General features: G+C 41.8%; 2 protein-coding genes and 1 long non-coding RNA gene across 6 annotated transcripts in view; 1 reads left to right on the top strand and 2 right to left on the bottom strand.

Moving 5' to 3' along the window:
* Positions 1-8,802, bottom strand: part of PDK3 (pyruvate dehydrogenase kinase 3) — a 40,412-nt gene extending 31,610 nt beyond the window's left edge. Inside the window, exon 1 of the mRNA XM_083612406.1 lies at positions 7,736-8,802. Within this exon, the coding sequence (XP_083468532.1) occupies positions 7,736-7,841 (106 nt within the window). The 5' untranslated portion in view covers positions 7,842-8,802. The remainder of the gene's footprint in view (positions 1-7,735) is intronic.
* Positions 8,803-10,923: 2,121 nt separating this feature from the next.
* The window catches only part of LOC310762012, a 22,290-nt gene continuing 8,444 nt past the window's right edge, over positions 10,924-24,769 (top strand). The window contains exons 1-4 of one of the 2 annotated variants that reach the window (XR_014547777.1): positions 10,924-11,032; positions 18,537-18,662; positions 20,189-20,515; positions 21,957-22,061. This is a non-coding gene — a long non-coding RNA (uncharacterized lncRNA). The remainder of the gene's footprint in view (positions 11,033-18,536; positions 18,663-20,188; positions 20,516-21,956; positions 22,062-24,769) is intronic. The other variant, XR_014547776.1, reaches the window with a different exon arrangement.
* Positions 11,026-24,769, bottom strand: part of LOC310761995 (organic solute transporter subunit alpha-like) — a 27,992-nt gene continuing 14,248 nt past the window's right edge. Inside the window, exons 9-10 of one of the 3 annotated variants that reach the window (XR_014547772.1) lie at positions 24,148-24,654; positions 21,349-24,103 (exon numbers count right to left, since the gene is read on the bottom strand). The gene's annotated coding sequence lies outside the window, so the exon portion shown is untranslated. Of the gene's footprint in view, positions 12,241-21,348; positions 24,655-24,769 lie in introns of those variants that run through there. The other 2 variants (XM_083612425.1, XM_083612424.1) reach the window with 2 other exon arrangements.

Here is a 24,769-nt window from a genome sequence, read left to right as displayed (position 1 = left end):
ATCCAAAGAAAAATGGTTACATAAGAGACCTCTACTCTGGCTGCCAATTTGTTACAAAGCAGATTTTAAAGGGAAGGAAAACAACTACTTAGCTCAGTTTATCTCTGCTGAAAACAAGAAACTGCATGAGAGCATGTACCTAATCTTACACGTATAACCTCTGCTCAATGATCTTGAAAAAGGACAAATCCCAGGCAATAATCCAGGGAGGAAATTCCTTCCAATACACAACAGGGGACTAAATCTAACTGCATCAATAATAATCGCCCGATACAAAAATTGCTATTATCCAAGAACCCTTTTTAAAATATTAAGTTATGTGAATATATAATTGAGCCTGCTAAAAATTGTGAATGAGCATTAATATATTTTGAAACAAATAAACAAGATACAATGTATCTTCTTCATCCACACCCCATTAGCTAGAAATAGGCCTTCCAGTGCAATGTTTATCTGTGCTATTTTTCAGTCTTAGGCTGGGATCCAAAGACACACGTGGGAAGCTTCCAGCTGTGCTACAAGGTCACCAAGTACTACCTTTCTAAGCAATGCCTTTCTATCCCAGAAGCTTGGGCAAACTTCAAGAGTGAATTTCAGTGCAGTTTGAGGAGCAGCAGGTAAGAAAATCAAACAGGGAAGCCTAGACAATACAGCTATCTAAGAGGCTCCTTGAATTCTAAACCTTTCATTTAAAATTCCAACTTCCCTGTTAATATAGCATTAATAATTAAAGTGAGTTAAAATAGTAACAGCAAAGCCCAGCAATGAGAAGCAGCAAGATATATTTAGAAAATGTTTTCACAGTCACCTTTCTTATCTCCAATAAATGTTTAACTGAACACTTAATAAAACTAGAGAAGGAAGTCCAAGCCCTAAGTGACATGACTTCAATATTTTCCCAGAAGTTTAAAAAAAGAATTTGGAAAGGTTGGCTGGCTGATTTTTTATGGCAACTTACATGATGTAATATTATTTAACATAATTTTCAACTTAGTCTGCTCTTCTGACATTTTATGAGTGTTTTAAACGTAATCTGCCCAAAGCCCTAAGGATGAAATATTCAAGTTTTTTGTTTTGGTTTGAAAAAATATAGTGCGTATATTTTCTTTTTTTGTATTTTAATCTGAGTGGGGAGCATTTTTCCAGTCCAAGGGCTGCATTTCCCCTTGGACAATCATTCAGGGACCATATGCCAACAGCGAGTGTGGCCAAAGTGGACAAACACACTTGCTGTCACGCACACTAATAGAAGCTTTTGTTTCAAGCCTAAAACCTGCAAGTGAGGAGGGGATACTGAGGGCTAGGCAGGAAGGTCCAACCGGCTGCATCTGGCCCATCAACAACCAGTCTGCCACATCTAATTTAATGGTTAATTAAGTAAACAGAAGCTCAGTGGTTAAATTCTGCAGAACTACAGGCCACAGGTGTTGCTGTATCAATGTTAAACCATTAATTTTATCTCAATTTTTTAATCAAAAATTTTCAGTATACAAGGGGCTTAAGTGCTACTGACACTGATTTGAGGAATTATTTAAAATTACATTACAGAATGATCCTGAATAACAATTTTATCTAGTTACTAACTTGCCTCCTTCCCATGCTTTCAGAGTTTAGGAACTCAAAAGGGGCATATGACAAGTTAATGTTCAAATAACCTAATCTAATCTTTAGATTGTGTTAGCACTAGAATGTTAGAACTTGAAGCCTTTACAAACAGTTTTCACTATCTTTTTGCCATAATTGCACCCAATTTAGATAATGAAAACAGACCACACTTGGATTTCAAATTTTAAAGGATTTCAAAGGAACGGACCACTATGACGATCAACATTAATGTAATGTTTTAGGTCATAAAATATGTATTTTAGATGGTTTTGTCCTTTACTTAAATGCATTTACACTAAACATAAAATTAAAATATACTTGATGCCCCCACCATTTATTATTTTCATCAACACGCACATAAAAATGCCTAATAAATACACAATTCAGCATTCCTTATAGACCATACAAATCTAAGTCATTGCAAACTATATGAATACAGATAAGCATCTTGCTTCATATGTGATTAATAAATTTCTTAGTGAGAATTGCACACTGCTTTCATCACAAACATTTTAAAAAGCAATTATCGTTCCATGAATTGATTCTCAACTGCAGTTCCTGAACAAAAACATACAGAATACCTAAGTCTGGTTCTAGATCATATGAAATCACTGTGTCAATATGCCTACAAGTGGCCCCATTTTCCTCCAAAAATCAAAACCAGAACAAGACATCTTTGCTAGCTCCAAATATTCTATGCACATGACTCAAAACTGATTACCCAGAATTTGTTATCCTGTTATTTATTTATCTTCAAATTACATTCTACACTGGGAAATATGCATGTAACCCACATGGAGGGATATATAACACCAACAGTAAGTTTTTAAGTGATAAATATATGTTTCTCTTGTGATAGGAATTTTATGGTCTTAGATATATGGCAACGTTCATAACCACACGTACATAGATCAGCACAGGAAAGCCAACCTGGAACCATTTTGATTCCTAAACTGAGTAAATGTTTCTCTGCATGGTCAAAATGGAAAAGCCTCCCCATTGTCTCTTCCTTCACAAATCCTGTCTTAATCTGTGTTTGAATAAGGGTGTGAGCCTTATCATTACAAAAGACTGCCCAGGCTCCCCAAGAAATCCAATCAAGTAACCTGCCAGACAGGAAATAAACAAAGCGACAGGAGAAAACAACATGCAAATGTTCTGTTTTAGACCGCCTTATCTGAGGGGTGGTCTTAGGTTACACCCCTTCTGTGATGAATGCATAATGTTTCTGGGGGTGGTCTTGATCTAGAGGAGGGGAATTTCAAAAGTCTTTATAAGCCCTTGCACAGCATTTTTTGGGGGTCCTCTTCCTCTCCTGCGTGTGAGGGGAGTACCCTGTTGCAACAGATCAATAAAGATCAAGCTTACTAGCTGCTTTGCTTCTCAATTATTCTCTGGTTGGCCTCTGTTATTTTCTCCTACCAATAGGGAACCTATGTAAGGACTCTATATGGGCTCTTGGATACCCCATAAGGGAAAAGGGCATATTTTTATTTACAACACTCTTTTAGATATAATGACATTAGTCTTAGACATTTGTAGGGAAGTATTCCACATTGAACAAAATGCATCTTCAGGGATTACTATTTCCAAATCCCTTTTCCTCAAACCATTACTTCTCTGGACCTGAAGTATTAGTTTTTTCAATTTTGTGATGTCTGTCTTGGCCACAAACCATCACTATTGATTGATTACATGACTAATTTCAATAATAATAATAATTTTGCACCCCGCCCATCTGACTGGGTTGCCCAGCCATTCTGGGCAACAAAAACCAAGTTTTTGTCTTGGTTTATTATTCTTGTTACCTGATCATATAAAATTTCTGAGCCATTTAATGCCCTCTAAATTCAGAGAGGTCCTTTTGCCCCTAAATGAACAATATACATAAATAGCTGGTATTGATCTATTAATCACAATAGAATTACATAAATGGAGGGGGGATCCTGAACATAGGAATGCTTTGTCCCTCCCCCCCAACTCTGAAAAATGACTTTTACTCAGTGGTTATAGCAAAACTCTCGTTTTAATCAATCATTTCAATACAGCTTCCCGCAATGCTTTCTATTTCATTTTATTAAGATTCAAATCCTTATACCATTCTTTAAACATTTATAATTTAGCTCTGTGCTAATATTTAACACTCCTGAGAACTTCATGTCTCCTGCATTCAGTGGTTTACATAATGTGGAAATTATCTCCTATTCCAAACAAACTTACCACAAAGCTTTTATCAAACTTGCAAAGTCAGCTTTTTCACTTATAAAGGAACACTTAGAAGTAGAAATAAGATTTCTTTTGGCTGAATGTTCCATTTATCAGCTGTTGTTGTGCTTCCGTTTAATTTACATCAGTGTTCTCTAGACTAAATTTCACTGACCAAAACATTATTATGATTAATACTTTTTCAAGGGAGAAAGGGAGAGATAAAGAAAGAAAAAGAAATCCATGTCCCTAAATATCTCACATATGGTAGTTTTTCAAAAGTATTTTACAAATCTAGGGGAGCCAGTGCCTTGAAGTTTGATCCTAACCATACTGAATCATTTACAAAAATCTGATGCGGGTATATAATGAAAATGTTGTAGAGTATCAGACACTTAAAATTATATCTAGTTGTCTGCAAGAACTTTAAATGTAAAGGTAAAGGGACCCCTGACCATTAAGTCCACGTCCCGCAAAAACTTTACACTTTATATAAAAAGGCAACACAACATATGAAACAATTTAACGCATTAAAGATAAAACAGGACCACAGGAATTCATAAGGAAACTACCTCTCTTAGGGGAAAAAAAGCAATGACAAGAAAATCAACATCTCATTCAGCCTACAAAAGCAAGTCCAAACAAAACCTTACTACATCCCCTAAAAGAAAATCTAGTCAGGCAAGGGCTCAAGCTGGCTTCCCATAGAAGAGAGGATATAGAAAACAACAATGCTTGGCACAAATCAAGGTGTGGAACCTGTGGCCCTCCAGATGTTGCTCAACGACAACTCCCATCGCTCCTGACCACTGGCCATGCTGGTTGGGGTTTATAGGAATTTGTCTACATCACCTGTAGTCACAGGTTCCCCACCTCTGAGTCCAGTTGCTATGGTCAGCCTTCAACAGTTCCACTCACGATAGCTAATACAGGACTGCTCTCTAGCAAGCATGACAAACGGCTAGTATCATCCACAACTTTGAAGATGCAGAGGGAGGCACAGATTGCCTCAGTAGTTGAGCAGCAACAAATTTGCAGCTGTGCAATAGGTTGGGGGCTGTTTGACAACTTCATGGACAAGACATCTGGAAAACTTTTGCCATGCTAAACTGACAACCCCTAATAAGACTTTCTTTCTCCGGGAAATGCCGTCTTAGGTGCTGCTCCTTGTAGGTGATCAAGCAGCAGCACATATCCACTTCCCTCTGCCTGAGTAGATAAAGGTAAAGGACCTCTGGATGGTTAAGTCCAGACAAAGGCGACTATGGGATGTGGCGCTCATCTCGCTTCAGGCTAAGGGAGCCAGCATTTGTCCACAGACAGCTTTCTGGGTCACGTGACCAACATGACTAAACTGCTTCTGGCAGAACAGAACACCGTGACAGAAACCAGAGTGCACGGAAACGCTGTTTACCTTCCTGCCGCAGTGGTACCTATTTATCTACTTGCACTGGTGTGCTTTTGAAGTGCGAGGTTGGCAGGAGCTGGGACAGAGTTCACCACCGCTGAGCAGATTCGAACCACCGACCTTCCAATCAGCAACCCCAAGAGGCTCCGTGGTTTAGACCACAGCAGCACCCACATCTGCCACCCATGCCTGAGTAACTACCTACCAAGTAGTAGGAAAAAGCTGTACTGTAATTGTTTTAACATGCTAAGGTGACGTGTTTGGAGTTCCACACCAGAAAGTGAAAACCATTTAGTTGCAAGCCCTTGCTTTTCAAAAAAGCTCAGTATTCCCAAGACACAAACCACAGCAATACAAAAACACAAAGTGCATACATGGCCAAGAAGAGGGATATAAGATCCCAGAGTTTTCACATTACTATTGCTTTCTGGGAAGAATTTGCTTAACCTTCAAAACCCTTAGTGACTGACGCCTGCTGTGTGTCTCCCTGAGATGCTGATCTGTCAGCCAAGCATAATGTTTTGGTGAGGCTCTGAACAAAAGAGTAAATAATAAAATGAGAAAACAAAGAAAAATAATGAACTAGGCAAGGACACAAAATGCATTTGGAATTAGATTTGGGGAAAGGTTTAACAAAAAATGCCTTTGCCCACACTGGATAGTGCCTTGAAAAACGCAGGCTCACATTTTGCATACTAAGACAAAGTCACACAGAACTTGCTGTTGATGGGACTGCCCACTATTATCACTGCAGCAAGAACTAAAAAACAACAATCCTGCCCCATTGTAGTTTTCCTGTGGAGCCCAATAGAACACTTCCTTCCTCTCAGAATATATTCCCTTTCAGAAGACTCCCAATAAGGACTGGTGGGGAACGTCCAGCTCATGGGCCTAATTGTGACTGCCAGGCTGTTCCGGGCAAACCGTGAACATGTTTCATCATATACAATGTCAGACATGAGGAAGTTCAAGTTGCAGCTAATAGGAAGAAGTATCAGATTTGTAAGTGTACTGCAACGGAGAAATGTGCCAAACTAAAGAAGTGCCAACTTTTTTTTGATAAAAATTAATAACTGGAAGAACACTTAAGAGTGTGCTCTTAATTTTTCCTTTGCAGCCACATCCTGAATTCAAGCCATGCCTGCAAATAAACATTTTTCATATTCTTTTGCAGGTGTGATTTAAGTTCAGGCTGCATCTACAAAAGAATTCAAGCCACAGCTACCAAGGAAAAAAGTTCATTTGCAGGCCTAGCCTGGATGTAAACCACACCAGCAAAGGAAGAATAGGAAATGCACTTAGAATACACTCCCAATTCTTCCTTTATTAACAGAATCATGGTGACATCAGGTGACTGACACCTGTCAGTCTTACCCACATGCCAAAGTGACCCACTACCAGTGTAGAATTACAGAACTGCAGAGTTGGAAGGGACCACAAGAGTCACCACCTCAATGAAGTTAAGGAGGTCTGGGTTCAGTCAGTGCCTGAACAGATGACAGCCCTCAAAACAACATTATACATCGCCTTTGGGTCCATGATAGAAAAAAGGCAGGATATACAGATAAGCATATAGATAAATAAATTGCTAAATCGTGAAACCTTGTTTTGAAGTGAGCATTATTGTTCCAAAGTTAGCATTAAGTTGTCTAGATAGGATGGCACGGCAAATTGTGATTAGACAAAACCTGGAAATTTCAGTGGGCTGGAGCATGAGCCTTTGGGCCTGCTCCCAATAAGCCATGGTTCAGAAGATCTGAATTGGCCCAAGGAATGGTCTGAAGACAGGCGATGCAGCTGCTGTTCAGTACCTGGGCAGGAAATCATCCACATACTTTATGTATGCCACCTTGAGCTGCTGGGAGAATATAATGAATGCTTAAATAGACTGAGGCACTGACACTGGTCAACTTTTCCCTGGATCCTCCCCTTGTTTTCCTGGTAGAGAACTTGCTTGCAACAGCTGCACCACACACAGAAATGAAGAGGTGGTGTTTCCTCCTTCTCACATCCCTGTGTGGGGAGCTCCATCTGTTGAGCTTCTGCCTGCCCAGCAGCTGAACCCTACCTTTCCTAACCATATTTACCAACTCAGTACACCCCTAAAACACACACACACCTCCTCCTGAAATGCAGTCGACTAATAAGTTTTATATACTAGTCCTTCTCCATTGAAACTTGACCCTTTAGGGAAGCTCCTCAGAAGCCCCCACCCCCACCCCTCCACTCTCAGGTCCTCAGTTACCCGGATTCTTCCGCTTGTTTTGGCGCCCCGTCCACAACACCCCCCCGCCCCACCTCCGGCCTTGCGAAAGGCAATTCAGTGACGTCACACAAACACACCGGGGCGGCGCAGTGGGCTTCCTTCTCCTGCCCCTCAGCCCCCCCTCCTACCCCGCGTTCCTCACGGCTAGGAGTGAAAGAGCAGCAACAGGAGGAGTAAGAGGCGGCGCCCGCCCTCCCGCGCTTGTTGTTTGGTTTGGCGCGGCGTGCAGGTGCCTCTCCGTCGTCACTCACCGAAGTCCAGGAACTGCTTGATGGAGAGCGGCGACGGGGAGAAGCGGGAGTAGTACTCGATCTGCTTGGGGATGGGGCTCTTCAGGAGCGCCCCGCACAGCCGCATGGCGCTGCTGGGTCGGTCGGCCGGCCGGCAGGTCGGTGGGTGAGGGAGACGGAGAGGAGCAGGAAGGAGAGGGGAAGGCGCGTGCGCGCGCACAGCAGCAGCAGCAGCAGCAGCAGCGCCTGCGGGGCCCCTGGACGAACCGGCCGAGCAACTGCCTGGCGGCGCGTGCGGAGACTCACGCAGGCAAAACACCGCGGGCGCGCGGGAGGGGGCGGGGGCGGGGAGGCGAAGTCGCTCGCAACTGTCACTGCGGCCCAGCAGCCCCTCGCTGCCGGCCTAGCGGGAGGCGGCGGTATCGGCCTCCTTGCCCTCCACACGGACGCCCCCTCGTGTATCAAGGGGCCGGGCGCACCGCGCCTTCTTCCCGCTGCAGCCCGACCCGGCCGGTGTCTGCCGGCCGCTTGGTATCCCCCGGCCCGGCAGCGACGGCGAGCGCCCGCCTTCCGACCTTACGCGGCCTTCTGACTGGGCGACGAACAGCCAGCATTGCCGCCGCTGCCGCCTTCCTTTGCCTTTCTCGGTCGCCCGAGTAAGCGCCGCCTGCCATCACCATGACGCCCAAAGGCATGCGCACGCGCCGATGGGCGCCGGTTGGTTTCCGGGCCTACAGCTCGATTTGAAAGTGAGGAGACCGGGGCACGTGTGGTTTCAGACCCATAACACGGATCGCTGCCTGAGGGCAAGATGCCCTTCTGCTTTTCTTTATTCTCCAAGAGCTTGTCCTGCTTCTTCACCCACACACCCCACCACCACACACAATGCTTAAGAGCAGGGATGAAGGATTTGTTGCCTTCCAGATCAGTCTTTCTCAACCTGGTGGTGGGGTGTCCCACATGTTGTAGTTCATCCATTGCCAGCAGGGGCAGTAGTCAGGGATGATGGTAGTCCAATCCTATGACCAGAACTGGAATCATCATGTACACTACGGAAACCATGATCTACGTCATATCACACACCTTCAGCTATCATTTCCTTCCCTTGAGCCAAAGTTTCGTAACAACCAACCCCTGATACGATTTTTTAAAAAGGAACAATTTCCCCTTAAGGGATACACTAGCCTGTGCTTTCTACAAGGATACTGACTGGCCCAAGAGAAAATAACAAACATTATAGGCATGGAAACAGGCAGAGAAGGAAAGCAAAAGGAACCTAGCTAAGTCAAAGATGATTCCACTCCTGTACACATCCACCTGGTGTAAAGCAGGCTTAAAGAAGAGAGGTGATGCATGGAACAATCTCGTGGGAGAAAGACTTAACAATTTGGGCATCTACAAGATGCACAGTTATAAGAAAGGAGCTTCCTAGATCCATCCACCTTAAGGACAGGGCATGGACAGAAGGGACATGAAGTGCAAATTAACTCAAGTTCTGTAGCAAGGTGTATCAATACAACTTTCCCTCCTCAGAATGGCAGGGTAGTCATGATGGGTCCCTGGCCAGTGAAAACTGACAACCCGCTGACTAAGGTATCCTTTGTGGCGAAAGGCAGTGGCACTTTCCTAGCAAACTCAGTCTAATTACTGATGAAATATGCTTGCTGGAGGAAATCTTCAGGGGAAATTAATGGCTGAATAAGGATATACACCAAGGTTCTGGGGACTAATTAGGTATCTGCTTATTCACCTTGCTCTTGCTGCTGCTGTGGGAGGTCATTCAGCTGAAAACAATGTTGCCTCTGTTGTTTCCAAGTACCCCAATGCACACAGTGAAGAATCGTTAAATAGTTCTGAGGCATGTGTAGAATTCCAGTGAAAATGAACTTCTTGGTAATACAGTACATGAAATCCATAGCTCATACAATCCCCAGAAGAAGCATTTGAGTCCTGCTGTGGGACCAATTACCCCACTCAGCACGCAGCTTGAGTCATATGTTTTCTTGCAGAAAGTTAGGCAGACAAACTGACAAGATCCATTTCCAAATCTTTCAGTTCAGAAGAGTGATAAATACAAGCTTCGGATCTCCATAGTGGGACTGATTGGGCTGCTGTTGCTGAGGACTTGATCTGTAACAATGGATCTGGCCTTGGATGAAGCTTGGAGCCAATCTACATTCTAAAGAATACTCCCCAAAGGAAGAGGAACACCGGAGAATTGTGTGGGAGAACAACTGGGAAATGGTTGAGCAACACAACCGTGAGACTGCGCAAGGAAAACACACCTACACAATGGGAATGAACCAATTTGCCGATTTGACTGATGAAGAGTTTAATAAAAAGATGGTTAATAATAATAAAAAATAAAGTTATTACTTATACCCCACCCATCCGACTGGGTTTCCCAAGCCACTTTGGGCTTAGGTTCAGTCCTGAGTCATATTCAGTAATCAATGAATAATGTTTCTGGCAAACTTGAGGTCACTGGATGAAGTATGTTTTTAAGTGTTTTTTTTTTTTAGAATGTTTTGATCTGTTTCTACTTTGTTTTTGTTTTTAAATTGTATATCCGTTTGCTGCCCTGGGCTCCTTGAGGAGGAAGGGTAGGATATGAATTCAATTAATAATAATAATAATAATAATAATAATAATAATAATAATAATATGATGATGATGATGATGATGATGATGATGGACAAAGAAGACTATAAACTCCAACAGCAATCTCACAAGACTGCACACAGTGAGATGCCTGGTAGTTCTAGGAGAGCCCAGTGTGCAGTAGGAAGCAGGTAATTTGAATGCAAGTCCCACTACTGGGAGATGGTGAGATTACCTCCACAAGCAGAGCACAGCTTCTGGATGTCATGCCACCAATGATAAATTTGAGTGGAAAAATAAGAATTGGCAGGACAAGAACCTACGTCTCCTTCTTCAAAGAACTACACCCTCATCCTGCCAACAGATGGGAGGGAGACACATAATGGAGCCCATCTAGTCTTCCTAGACCCAGCCTATGATATGCTTCACCATAAAAATCTGAAGAGGCTTTGTGCAGAGCTATCGCTCACTGATGTTTCTGTGGCTCTTGTTGAACTTTTGCTAAGAACATGCTTACACTACACTGGTATTTACTCTTGCACAAGGACACTCTGGCATAATGGAATCACAGAATGGCTTTATTTAAAAAGAAAAATTAGAAGAAAAATCCAGTTTCAAATGGTTACTCATAAGTGCATCTCACTGATTTCAGTGAGGGTTATTTTCAAGTCAGTTTTCATAGGATTGCAGTTTCAGTCTTCCTAATTCATGTTATTGGTGAATTAAAATAATTGCATGATACAGATTTTCCAGCATATATTGAGTCATTCTTGTGCTATTCCTGCCCCCAAACATAGCATTTCATAACTATGATAATTTATATACAAATGTATGCTAGGTAGGCACAAAGTTTCTTGTCATGCTTTTTTTGTAGTTAAATAATCAGGATTATTTAATTATTTTCTGAACCAAACATTCAGGATGTCAGCTTGCCATCTGTAAGCTCTTAAGAAAACATTTTCTTCTTTCTAATAAAGCACTTGGTGGCCTTGCAAGCCGACAGTGGGCATTTGATGTAATAAACTTTGAGTAATAAATTTTAGGGTGATGTCAAAGCGGTTGAATTGTAGGTTAGATCAGAAAACAAGGAGCAAGTGCTGAACATTTTACTCCAGCTCTTGTCAAAACATTTAGTTCATAACATCTTGACAAAAAGGTTGTTCTTAGAATTATTGTCATTCCCCTTGAGAATCATCAAGTTCAGACTCTCAAATATTGAGAACAGAAAATACATTTGAAAAGTTAACAATACTGACCAGTAACCTGGGGTGGGGGTGGAGCGTGTAAGGAGTAGAGTCAGAGCAAGAAGAAAGAATTACAGTCTGAAACTGCATTTTACAAAATTACAGAAAAAGAGATAGAGAAACAAGATATCAGGGAATTATACAGTTGCCAGTCTGTAGCATCTGTCTCTTACAAATTATATTTTCACAGTGTTCATTTTTCTCAACAATATTCTAAGAAAAACTGCTAGGAAAAGTACAGTTCTTTTCAGCTGGATTATAGCAATAGATGGTCAAAAGGTATAAGAGCCACCAGGAGATCACTTCTTGCCCATTTTCTGAAGAGAGGAGACAATGCCAACATTCACGCTCCCCCAACTTAAAAACCCATCACTGTTTTCAATCACTTATCCTTTTGCCTATGGTGCTTGAAAGATAGGAAGGATGCTGCTGAGAAGAAACTTCAGCTAAAATAATAATAAATACACAGTAAAAAAAAAAACCTTTCTCATTTTAGGCCTACCTGTAAGTCTGTACTTTATACATAAACTAACTCACCTCATCCCAGGTTATGTGTTGAATTTTGTTTTGTTGATTTTGGACCAGTTTTCCATTCTATCAATATCATTTCAAAGTTTATTCTCATCCCTCCTCATTTTGTGTCATCTGCAAAGTTGACAAGGATCTCCTCTAGCCCTTCATCTAAATCACAAAAATTAAGATAAATTACATCCACATCATTTCCACAGAAAGAGATATGATTAGTCCGGCAGGTTTTATTATTGAGCGCTGCTCTGGTTTCGCCAGAAGCGGCTTAGTTATGCTGGCCACATGACCCGGAAAAACTGTCTGCAGAAGCGGACAAATGCCAGCTCCTTCAGCCTTTAAAGCAAAATGAGCGCCTCAACCCCAGAGTTGTTCACAACTGGACCTAATTGTAAGGGGTCCCTTTACCTTTACCTTTACCTTTATGCTGGCTTCTACTAATCACTGCATTGTTATCAATATGCTTACAAACTGAAGCCTTGCTCTAGTATCTCCCCTGGTATCGAAGTCAGACTGAGTGATCTGTTGTTTCCTGGATCTTTCTGTGCCTCTTTTGTAAACTGAAATCTTCACTGGAAGACTTCCTCTACTCTCTGAGGTGAGGCAAGTACCTATGAGAAGCTATTAGAAAGCCTTTTGGGTAGTGGCGTCCCAGTTACGGAACACTTTCCCCAAAGAGATTGGCCTGAACCCAATACAGTTTGCTGACTCAGGAGAGATTCTACATACAAAAGATGATTGGCAGTTGAATCTTATTTAAACACTGGTGACAGGACAGTAGCCTTCATCATCACAGAGAGAGCTGACCTCTAACATCCCACCACCGCTTTCCACCCTCCACCCAATGCCCTAAGTGTTCACTCTGTTCTAATGGTAGGATCCTATTGATCTTTCGGTGCCAGGCCTATCCATATTTCTGGCCTTTTTAGATGCAATTGTAATCTTATGACCTATTTTATGCTGCTTGTGTGACTTCATGGCTTTAGCTTATGTAATGAGCAGACACTCTTGTCTTCCTTGCAAGGTGTAGGACCGCTGAGAGGTACAGGTTGTGTAATTTATGGACAAGTAACACTGCCCCCATCCTCACTGTGTTACTAAAGACTGTGTACACAGTGCAGTTTAGTGTGCATTCAGTGCACTCCATATGCTGGTTGTTTCTGTGTTGTACAAATAACCACAACCCCAAACTAAACGTATGCTATTTCTTTCTATGATTTAATGCCTTTTATCCCAAACCAATTTTTATGCTAAAGGAGATTTTCAAAGTGAATGAATTTGCACTTCAGTCCACTCGTGCATGAACAAGAGAGCATGCAAACAGTAATTTTCTTGCGTGGGGGGAGGGAGGAGTTTAGTTACCCACAACTGAGGTGATGTGAATATCCAATCGGATATGATCCTGGGATTTTCCAGATCCAGCACGTATGAAGGATGACCTTTCTTAATAGGGAAATAGCTCTTAAGACGAGTAAACATGAGATTAAATCTCTCTTCACTTCCTGACAATTCCTTCTGTGTATTCAGCATGGTTTCAGCTTATTTGCCTTTCTGGCTTCTCTCTGATGGAGAGGTGATTCTTAAAGGGCAGGGGTGTGTTAAGTTGTGGGTGAACATATCAGACGACACAGCGATTCTTCAAACAGCTCTTGTTTATTCACAGGCCAGAACAGAACTGAACTGAAGGGTTCAGCCAGCCTGTTTATATAGAGCTCCACTAGAACGCAACAGTAACCACTTTCTGTAACTATCCAATCACTGAACGTCACTTTCAATCCCTTATTTGCATATGTGGACCTGAGTGAAAACTATCTACAGTATCCCCCTGCTGGCCCAGGGTGAGAACTTCAGTACATAACATGGTGTATCCAGGAGTTGACCAGGTTGACCCCCACAAAGGGCACAGGCCCAAGAGGGTGCAAAAAAAAAGCATGGCTCTCCACTCTGGCTTGGGGAGTCCTGTCTGCCTGGCACTTGCTCCCCAGGGCAGGCTGCTCCTCTGCTGCTCTGGGTGGCTAGACATGCCATTCTGCCTCCTGTGGGTGCCTTTGCAGAGGAGCACAAGAAACATGGGAAGGGGGCATCCATACAGCTCCTTGCTAAGGGCACAAGGGAGCCTAGATTCACCTCTGTGAAAGACACAGAGAGTTAGCTTTGCTTTGCACAGAAATATATGGATATAAAATTTACATTTCAACTGTTCTGTTCTTTTTTGCAAACTACCTCGGGAATGTAACTGAAGGGTGATATAAAATATTTACAATGCATGAATGATTAAGGAGGGGAGGAAGTTGGAATACCATTATCTGATGGAGCTTCTTGAGCTACTAAATCCATATTTAGGTATGACTTTCATTCATTTGGCTTGCTTAACACCCAGTGACTTTTTCTCCTCCAAATGCTTGCATCTAGAATCTGTTTTATCGCAAACTAAATATCTTTCCAGTTACCCAATCAGGGTGGATTTTTATTCTTGTCTAATTTCTACATTCTGTATTACAAAACACATTGAAACATACAGAAACTTGCAATGTAAAGCAGATTAGCATGTTATCTTTAACTTTTTTTCTGATAGCTGTGACCTTTAAAAACACACACAGTATTTGCTGATACTCTGCCATGGATCTGGGGCTTCCTGCCAAATTAGTAAAGTCAGGAGCATATAGCTCTTCTGGGATATGCAGCAAAATGCAAATATTTATTAAAAGTGCGTGAGGTTCCTTAATTTTGCTCTTTTCTGGACAGACACACACACAATGCAAATACTAGCACATTTATTCGTCTTGAAGCAGGAGGAAAACAGAGTACCAAAGGTGAAAGTTCACATCCAGTTTCCTTTTTCTTGCTCTGAACGAATTTGATATAATTGAGACCATCACACTGTGTCTGCCCTAAATGAAAATGATGACTATTTTTGTTATTTATCTAACTATCCTGTGGAAGCTCAATCCCCCAAAGTCCCCTTTATTTAAGTCATATATGCCCTACTATTTGCCAGAAGCTCTGCTGGCTGCGTGCCACCTGTAGATTTCACCCTCAGTTGCTGAAGACAGCTTCACTGTTCAGCCTGCCACATTAAAGCATCCTCTGTCCACTCCCTTTTGTTTCCTATTTCACTTTCTTAACTAAAAAGCATAATTTGGCTAAGTGATTTGCATTATTTCTATCTAAGAACTGAATTGCTAGAAAAGGGAAAAGTCATCAGGAATATAAATATTAGCATTATGGAGAGGCAGAAGAGCTGCAGAGCCTTTAAGCAGTATAATTTAAATGCACCTCCTGCCATCTTTTCAATGGCTACACAACATGGAAGTGTTTTTTAATCACCGTGCTCCAGACTTCGAGCTGAAACATCCAGCTGACATACAACTTCAAACCGTTTTGCCTCTCAGGCTAAGGAAAGCTTAGAAGTCTCTTTATTCCAAACAAAACAGGATTAAAGGTGGGAAGATGTGGTGTTTGCTTTGAAAATGAGCAAATCTAAAGTAGCGCAAATGGCTGATAGCTTGTGTTTATTTATAGCTTTTCCACTGTCACAGTAAAGACCAAATTAAGTACAACACTAAGGAGAGGGGAAATGATGCTCGCAACCATGTTGATGTACTCCTTGCAAGGAAACAGGAAAAATATAGTGAATACTGCAAAGGGGTGGAAACAGAGGCATAAACTTCTCCTTATTCTGCATGTGTGCTAGGAGGGTGGCCACTGCCAGACACCTCTCATTTTCTGCCTACTGTTCTTGTGTTTGGATAAGTGGTACTCAAGTCTGGAAAGATGAAGAACTGGAATACAGCTATACCTTTTCCCACACCAGCAAGGACTATTCCTGCTTTCAGGTGGGGCTCAATCCAATACTGGCACATTCAGGTTGTACAATTAAAGTTGATTTGACACTCTTGTGCAGCAAACCCACTTCCTTTTTGTGATAAGGAAAGTGCTAAGAAAATGTGCTGGGAAGTGTGATACAACAATGGCCTGACACAGTGTCATATACCTCCCTGCAAATAAATCAGAATGAATGCTCACTAAACAGGTGATGTCTGAAGTGACCATATACATCTGACTTTGTACCTGGTGGAGGCTGCTCCATTAGGGCAAATGGGGCACTACCCCCACCAACCTCTTTGTGCTCTCAGCCAACCCCGCTTTCTTTCAGTCGGGGTCGGGGGTCACTGTATGTCAGCATCCTCTTAATTCCTTGGTCTCAGTGTTGCCTCTGGTAAAACTCAATAAGGACAAAATTAGAAATAGCTGGCTCTACCTGTCATTGACTCTGGCTACATCCATTGTTGGTCTCCCTGCCTTCCAACCTACCAGTCCCAATGGCACCAGCCACCACTGATGGTACCCATGCCTCTCTCACTGGCATTGATATTGCCTCTTTTTCTGTCTCATGAGAGATACCAGTTTCTTGGTAAAAGTGGTCATTTCTTGTCTACAGCTGGAGCCAAGCTGATGCAGGATGCTAACTTGGGGTTCCACCAAAGATTATACTAGTGCACAGACTTGAAGAAGCTGTGGCAGTGCTGGGCAAGCTGACGTCCAGCTGTTTTTTAATTACTGAGGAACCCCTTAAAGGTTACAGGTTCTTCTACAATCAGTAGGAAGATTAACATCCCTGATAATTGGCCATGATGACAGTGACAGAAGGGAATTGGAGTCCAACATCTGGAGGGCCACAGATGAGCCACCCTTTATTAAATAGTCCCATTATATTATTGCCAAAATAAGCCTCTCCCTCACCAAGCTATTTGCTTTTGAATGGCCAGCCATTTTTAATTGCTTGGAAGAAGGCAGAGGCATGTCTGGGAAGAAAAACCAAAGGGACAGGAGACAGGGCAAAAAGTGGAGACATGGAGTGGAAATTCTATTAAGGACAACTGGTCAAGAAGTCCAGAGGCAACCCAGAACTTATAAAAATGGAAAGAGCCATGTCGGAAGTCCTGTGATGAGACAGACATTTAGTTATTTGTGTATATGAGAGGCTGGAGGTCCAGCAGATGAAATTGAGATGGAAAAACCTTACTAGGTCTCTGAGAAGCTCATTTAGGAAACTGATAAGAAGAAGAAGAAAAGTTTGGATTTGATATCCTGCTTTATCACTACCCAAAGGAGTCTCAAAGCGGCGAACATTCTCCTTTCCCTTCCTCCCCCACAACAAACACTCTGTGAGGTGAGTGGGGCTGAGAGACTTCAGAGAAGTGTGACTGGCCCAAGGTCACCCAGCAGCTGCAAGTGGAGGAGCGGAGACGCGAATCCAGTTCACCAGATTAGGAGTCTACCGCTCTTAACCGCTACACCACACTGGCTCATAAATAAAACACTGTATTTTATTTCCCTTAAGGGAGAATGTAGATATATTTTCCTGTTATATATTTTGTGGGAAGGTGAGTGCATTGCCAATCTTTCTTCAATGAAATGGGTATTTTGTGGTTCCCACAACACTTTCTTAGATTTCCAAATGTGCTCCCAGTCTCAAAAGGTTAGGGATCTCTGCTCTGTGTTCTGTTGTCTTCTCCCTTAGCTCGGGGCTTGTTTTATGATCAGCTCCTTGTACACCTTTTTACAAATAGCAAAAGAAGCCTTCCCATATTTCCTCCAAAGGGGTGATGATTTTGTCCCCGTGTGGATTTAAATGGTACGTTATGTTGCTTCAGGCCAAAAAACAGATGTGAAGACCATGTCCTACAAAAACATCATGCAATAATAGCATTGCAACAAATTTATTCACATACATACAGTGCTTTTTCTGGGCGTACTCAAAGGTATGCCGTACTGGCCCCTTTTTTCCCTTTAAAAAAAGCACTGCATATGCCTTGTATGTTAAATATCTTACCAGAGGCAATTGCCTGCCTCAAATAAATTTAGGCTACAATCCTATACTCAGTTACCTGGAACTAAGTCAAATTGATCTTGATGGGACTTTCCTTTGAGTAGACATGTGTAGGATTGCATTGTCAAGCTGCATGATAGACATGCTTTCATATTTAAGTTAACTGTTAATATGTCTTTAAAGCTTGTAGCTTTACATATTTCTTTTTGTAACTGAAAAGAAGAGTTGACGGGGGAAATGTTCACAGTCATGTTGTAATAATAGCTGTCTACTGTTTTTAAATGCACATTTTGTAATATGAATTTGAAGGGGCTTTGTCACCTTAAATCTGCCAAGATTCTTTACTGTTACTATTTTTTAAGGCATAAAGAAGAGAGTTAATTAAGCAGCTGTGGGTTTGGAAGGGGGTTGTTTAATTCTTTTTATTGAGTTATAATATTATATCAGGTCCATAATACATAGAGTGCTAAAAACGAACTGAAAAATATTAACATAATAAAAGAAAAACAATTGCAGTGCAGATTTAAAGTAAGAATTTATCTTTTGGAGATCATTTCAGATGTATGATAATTAAAATGTCTCTAACAAAATTAAATATTTTTTCTGTTTCATATTACAGTTCCAGGATGTAGAACCACACAAGGAAGAGAAATGACCAAAGGAAAACAAGAATTTAAGAAACTTACATCAACTAGATCCATTAAAAAGCTGGAGGTGGAAAGCTCCATTGTCCCTGAATATTAACGTGTTACAAAATTGTACCAAAATAAATCGCATCCAAATAAATGTGTGTTTTTTCACATTGGCCTCCGAGTACTCTTAATTTAAATGCCAATTTTCCCAATAGTGTGATGTCCTATACTATTGTGTTCCAAGCAGCTATGGTTTCAATATTAACATTTTTGAGGTTTACACAAATTTTTAATAAGATGTTGATTATAAGTTGTATGTGCAGTATTTTCATATTTGGCATGTATTAATTTGATTTGAAATAAGTTAGTATTGTGAACTTCTGAAGTCTAAGATTATTATGTCTTCTCTGCAAAATTTTGTTATAAGATAGAAAATCATTTAATGTGACATATTAGAAACAAACTTTTTATGGGGAAAAACAACTTCACTAATATTTTTCTTCTGGAATCTTTATGAGTGTGTGGGTGTCTTTTCTTCATTCTACAAAACTTGAGTTAGATTTTGTTTTGATTTTTGCTCAAAACTTACATCCCACCCCATAAAGGGGTGGGATTTTCATGCTATATCTTATTCTGTAGTCCAAAAGTGAGTCAAACGGATTCTATAGTACCAAGTGGGAAGATTTGAACCTGTCACTGATTCAGAGAGTCCTTAAGCCACAGTTACAAACTGCCCTACAATATAAAAAGCAACAAAGGTTGCGATCCTATACATGCTTAGTTGGGAGGGAACCCTGTTGTAAAGAATGAGACTTTCTTCTGAGCCAGACAGCACTGAAAATGAATTGTTGAAAAATCTTAAACAGGGGTAGCAGTTGATTTCCCACATCCAGGATTAATAAAACTGTATTGATCAGAAACCATCAAACGATCAGTTAAAGCAAAACGAAGCATAAAGTCTGTTCACTTCCTTCCCCTTTATGCCTTTAAACCTTATTAACAGATGAAACACTGAGCAGGTAGGAAATCCATAACGGTGAATTTAGTGTGCCATCTAGTGACCATTTATTTTGCCGCAGGAACCACATACATTTCTCTTGTAGTTAAGAAAAGCTGTTGGTTTTAGACCAGAGATCAGGGCCAGCTCACCCATGAGGCAAGGTGAGGTGACCACCTCAGGCAGCAGGGTCCACCAGGTCAGCAGATCCTGATTTCAATCTTTATTTCCCTGCTTGTTCCTAGTGTAGACCTTCCCTAAGTCCTCCTTTGCTAGTAAGTGGCAGGGGGCGGGCACCATTTTAGGGTCTGGCACAGGTACCAAAAACTATATATACTGGAACGGCTCTGCCAGAGATACAGTACAGATGATTGGGCATCTGGTTGGCCACTGTGACAGTGGCGTAGCGTGGGGGTGCAGGGGGGCCCGGCCGCACTGGGCGCAACATCTGGGGGGGGCACGCTCGCACTTGCAGCTCTCTGCCCCTACCTGGCTCACTCAGGGTTAGGGGGCGCAAATTACTTGCCTTGCCCCGGGTGCTGACAACCCACGCTACGCCACTGCACTGTGAGCATGGGATGCAGCACTAGATGGGCCTTTTATCTGACCCAGAGGGTTCTTCTTATGTTCTTGCATCTCCAGACTAAACTTCAGAATGCCCTGCACGGTCAAGAAGACCTGAAATCAACCTTCTGTTTCCATTGTCACAAACTGCAGTTCTTATCAGCTCTGAGAAGACAGAACTGCAGCACAGACAGCTGTTACAATGACACAGCAGGGCTTATTTCTGAGTAGACATCCATAGGATTGGACTGTATATTCAATCTGCACATCTACAATATGAATATGCATTTGAGAGGAAATGGGCTGGGCTCATTCATTACAGAATTCTGAATTGTCTCTTGAGGATAATTGCCATTGGTTCTCCTCACCTGTTGCACCCAAATCTTCCCCTCTGGATGAAAAGGAGTAAGAAGCCCTCCTTGCCCCTGGAATTGTATTGCAGCTCATTCATCTGTGAAGCTTATATTTGTAATCTGTATCTATATAGCCAGTGCAGGGGGTTTGCTGAAGCTGGATTGTCCATATAAAGCCACAGAGAGAATGTTTACTCTTCTCAAAAAAATAGGAAAGGGAAAAGGTTGCAAAGAAGCACTTTAATTTATTGCTCTAAAGGACCCAGCACACAGCAAACTGCCTGTATCCAGAGCAACCAAATCACATATGAAAGATTTCTATTGTACATAGTACAGGGGTAGTGGCTGCTAGTGCCATTGACAACAGCAGGTAGGCTCATGGTAACAGGGCAATAGACAAAAGATAATGGAACTGGAATGCTGAATCCAAGGAGCAACAAACAATCCAGAGATAATGAGTGAGGAAAACTGAGGGTCGGAGGAAATTGCAAGAGAAATCTCCATGACTATATAGGCTAGCTCAGAGTTGCTGCTCGTACAGCACTATTGCTGCTTGACAGGCCTGCACGTGTATGATTGGTAATTGTGTTCCCTATGATATTGATATTCCATTTACAATCAGCACGACAAAATTATCAAGGCTCAGCTTCACAGGCGTCTCATCTCTTTGTTTGGTACAAAGCATAGCTGTGATCGGTCGCGTTCTATAGAACAAAGATCGCCCATTGGTCTGGAGCCAAAGGTTCCTTTCCTTTGAGAGAAGGAATCTTCCTCCATCCAACGAAGGAGAACTTCCACGGAAGGAAGCTGCTTCTATCAGAAGATCTTTGGATCCAAACTACTGTATTTTATAATGTGGTTAAAAAACAAACAAACCTAACTTCATTTGGTTTATAGGATTTATTACAAATCACAAAAACATAAAGAGATAATAAACATCAGATATTATCTTTACCACCTCAGCCCACACCAAAATTCCACCTGTGTATCATGTCTTATTTTAAAATATTAGATTGATAATTATTTTAAATATAATAAACATATTACATCTGACATTTTCCTTTTTACCAAGTAATTGTCTGCCACTTATGATAAGGGGCAAGACTAGAGAAGGAGATGAACTTTTAGGAAATGTCTTCCTTTTTCTGAAATTCACACACTGGGCATACTGGTAGGTATGCAGAAATATGTCCCGGCGGTTCTGTGGCAATTGTGCAATTGCAGTGCCGTGTTGAGTAGAACAAACTCTTTTCATGAGAAAACCACAACACTGTTTCTGTCAGCCTGACTATAAACGGTCCATCAGGTACAACACAAATTTGCTAGGTTTTAAATTCCCTGAAAATTCTGATATGAGGTCAGTAATACTAATGCTTCCAACCCTGTTAAAGGCTGTTTTTTTTCATATGCCATGGTATAAATAATAATAATACTGCCAGCTTTTAGTTATGCCAAAATTACTTTACTGCTCCCCTGCCCTCTTCTATCTCTAGATGAATGCTTGACCATGGTACCATCAGGAGGAGAACTTTAGGATCAACATCTTGGGCCACACAGCAGAATGAGCAAGAGGACCTCCAAACACAGTATATTTTGAAGTAAGTGAGACAATATACATTACTATCTAAAGAGCCCCCCACCCCAGGTAATTAAGTCCAGAGTCAAAAATTATCTAACTGCACTGCTGATATTTGGATCTTGGTATGACATCAGGAGACAGATTGCTGGTGTTAGTCCTCATTCCGTGGGTACTAGCTTTGCAACAGGAAAGAAACTGCCCAAGCCTAGCTTCTGTTTTAGAAAGGAGATTCAGGCAATGGTAGCTTTTCCCCTCAGCAATAGGTTTGTTACCTTGAATGGCTGTATAACGGTCACAACGTTTCTCTGCATTTATTAATGTTATACTCTGTGAACTCAAGAAGAGTCTTGAGGCTGGACCAGACCAAAGGTCCACCCAGTCCAGCAGCCTGTTTGTCCACAGTGACACAGCCACGTGTTTCCCGGAAGTCGATAAGCTGGGGGCAAAGGCATGAGCCTTCCCACACCAACTCAGCAGTACATCACTATGCCGTGGTGGACAATTTGGGTGGCTGGGGGTATGGGGAGCCAAACCTGCACCTTGTGGGTTTTTTCTCTATGCAGCTCCTTGGAAGTCTGTAAATTACCAGTAATGCTATTAAGCAGGGATGTCAACATGAATAAAATGGGGGGGGGAGCTAAGCTCCACCCCACATAATCACATGATGCGGCACTTGCACACCATTTGAATGGCAGTGCCCATCAAATTTGGGGGGAGCCTTGCAGGGAGCCTCAGAGGCAACTAAGTGAAGTAATACACATCACCATGCAAGAGTGACCTCCCCCTACGACACCATAAAGTCCAGAGTCTAAAATTACTTAATAGCAGCACTGGTAAAAGGTAAAGGGACCCCTGGCCATTAGGTCCAGTCGTGGCCGACTCTGGGGTTGCAGCGCTCATCTCGCTTTATTGGCCAAGGGAGCCGGCGTACAGCTTCCGGGTCATGTGGCCAGCATGACTAAACTGCTTCTGGCGAACCAGAGCAGCGCATGGAAACGCCGTTTACCTTCCCTTCGGAGCAGTACCTATTTATCTACTTGCACTTTGACGTGCTTTCGAACTGCTAGGTTGGCAGGAGCAGGGACCGAGCAACGGGAGCTCACCCAGTCGCGGGGATTCGAACCGCCGACCTTCTGATCGGCAAGTCCTAGGCTCTGTGGTTTAACCCACAGCACCAGCAACACTGGTACCATCAACCTATTACCATGCTGTGGCTTGGGTTTCATATATACAGTGCCCTGGTTTGCACTCGTAAAAATCTGTGATTGAAACTAAGAACATAACAGATGTTTGTTTCCTGTAAAGGAAGTGCATGCAGTCTCATTTGCATTATAGGTATAATACAAATGAGCATCTCCATATTTGGAATCGCAATGACGCAAACCAGATAGAGCATCTAAAACAGGCCTGAATATCTTGAATGCTTTTTAACATTTTAGCGCCTTCTTGAAATCAGTCGTTTTAGTATGGGAACAGAGCTAAATACAGAATCAAGGTAAGTTGAAGCAATCACTGGGACAGTCTCTGAAAGTTCTTGAGCATACGAGAGGCTCACATGTGTATTTCATGAAAGAAGCTATACAGCAACCTAAATCACTTCAGCTCTTTTTCTAATCCCAAAGAAATGAATCCCTCTCTCATTAGACTCCACATAGGTTCAGATGTTATACATTGTGGTAATTATTTCCAAATCACAAGTGCAAACACTCACCCTGATTGGAAAATTAGCAGATTTCAAACTCGGGTAATTTGTTCTTAATGAGGAACTTGTTGAACTGAATTTAACAATTAGCTCACTCCCTTTGCTGGCTGAATGTGATAGGGTTATGTGGAAGAGATCAAATATTCATCTAAGTGATTTCAGCCAAAAAGCAAGGGGAGGCGATCAAGGTTGTAATCTTACGCACACTTACTTGGGAGTAAGTGCCACTGAATTTAATGGGACCTATTTCTGAGTATACATACTTAGGATCCGGCTGCAGAAAAACTCAATACTCAATACTTCTATTCCTCCAGCGCTATTATGAAGCAGCCAAGACTGTGATTCTAAAAGGAGGTGTACTATTATGAAGCAGCCAAGACTGTGATTCTAAAAGGAGGTGTACAGTTGATCATTCTTCATACCTGAAGATGATAGAACAGAATAAGGATGGATAGATCTGCCAGTCTCTCTTTCTCATTTTCACAGTCTGAAATTCAGTTCACCACATTTTTGTATCAGTTTCTGTCTTAAAAATATAAAAAAGTCATCACCAAAAATTGCCAGCATTTTAAGGTGTATTTCCCCTAATATGCATATTTGGATGCAATTTTCCCAACTAGAAGCACTTTCAATGCTTTTTTCCACTAATATGTACATTGTTATGCACACCTTCCTCTAATATACACATTTTTTGGTTGGAGAACTGCATTGCATAATTTGGAAAGTATGGATTTTGGAAACTAACTGTGTGTAGGTAGATTTGCATTAAAATGCAAACTGACCCAAGTTTCTCTCCCTTCCCTGTAATAGAAGTACAGTTGACTGTGGGTGCAGATATTCTTTTTTGGGGGGGAGAAGTGAGTCCCACTAACAGTAGCTGGTCACACAGGCTTTACAGGCGTTTCAAGCACTACAAAAGAAAAGAAAAAGCTTGTGTGGGACAGAAAAAAATGTGTTTCAACCCACCAGTCAACACTATTTCTATCCCAACACCAATATCTCCAGAAAACTATAGTGTCTACTAG

Source organism: Podarcis filfolensis (genome assembly GCF_964270895.1).
Source record: "Podarcis filfolensis genome assembly, chromosome: 4".
In the NCBI taxonomy this organism is placed as follows: Eukaryota; Metazoa; Chordata; class Lepidosauria; order Squamata; family Lacertidae; genus Podarcis; species Podarcis filfolensis.
Note: the sequence above shows the minus strand (reverse complement) of the source record. Positions and strands in the feature narration are given on the sequence as shown.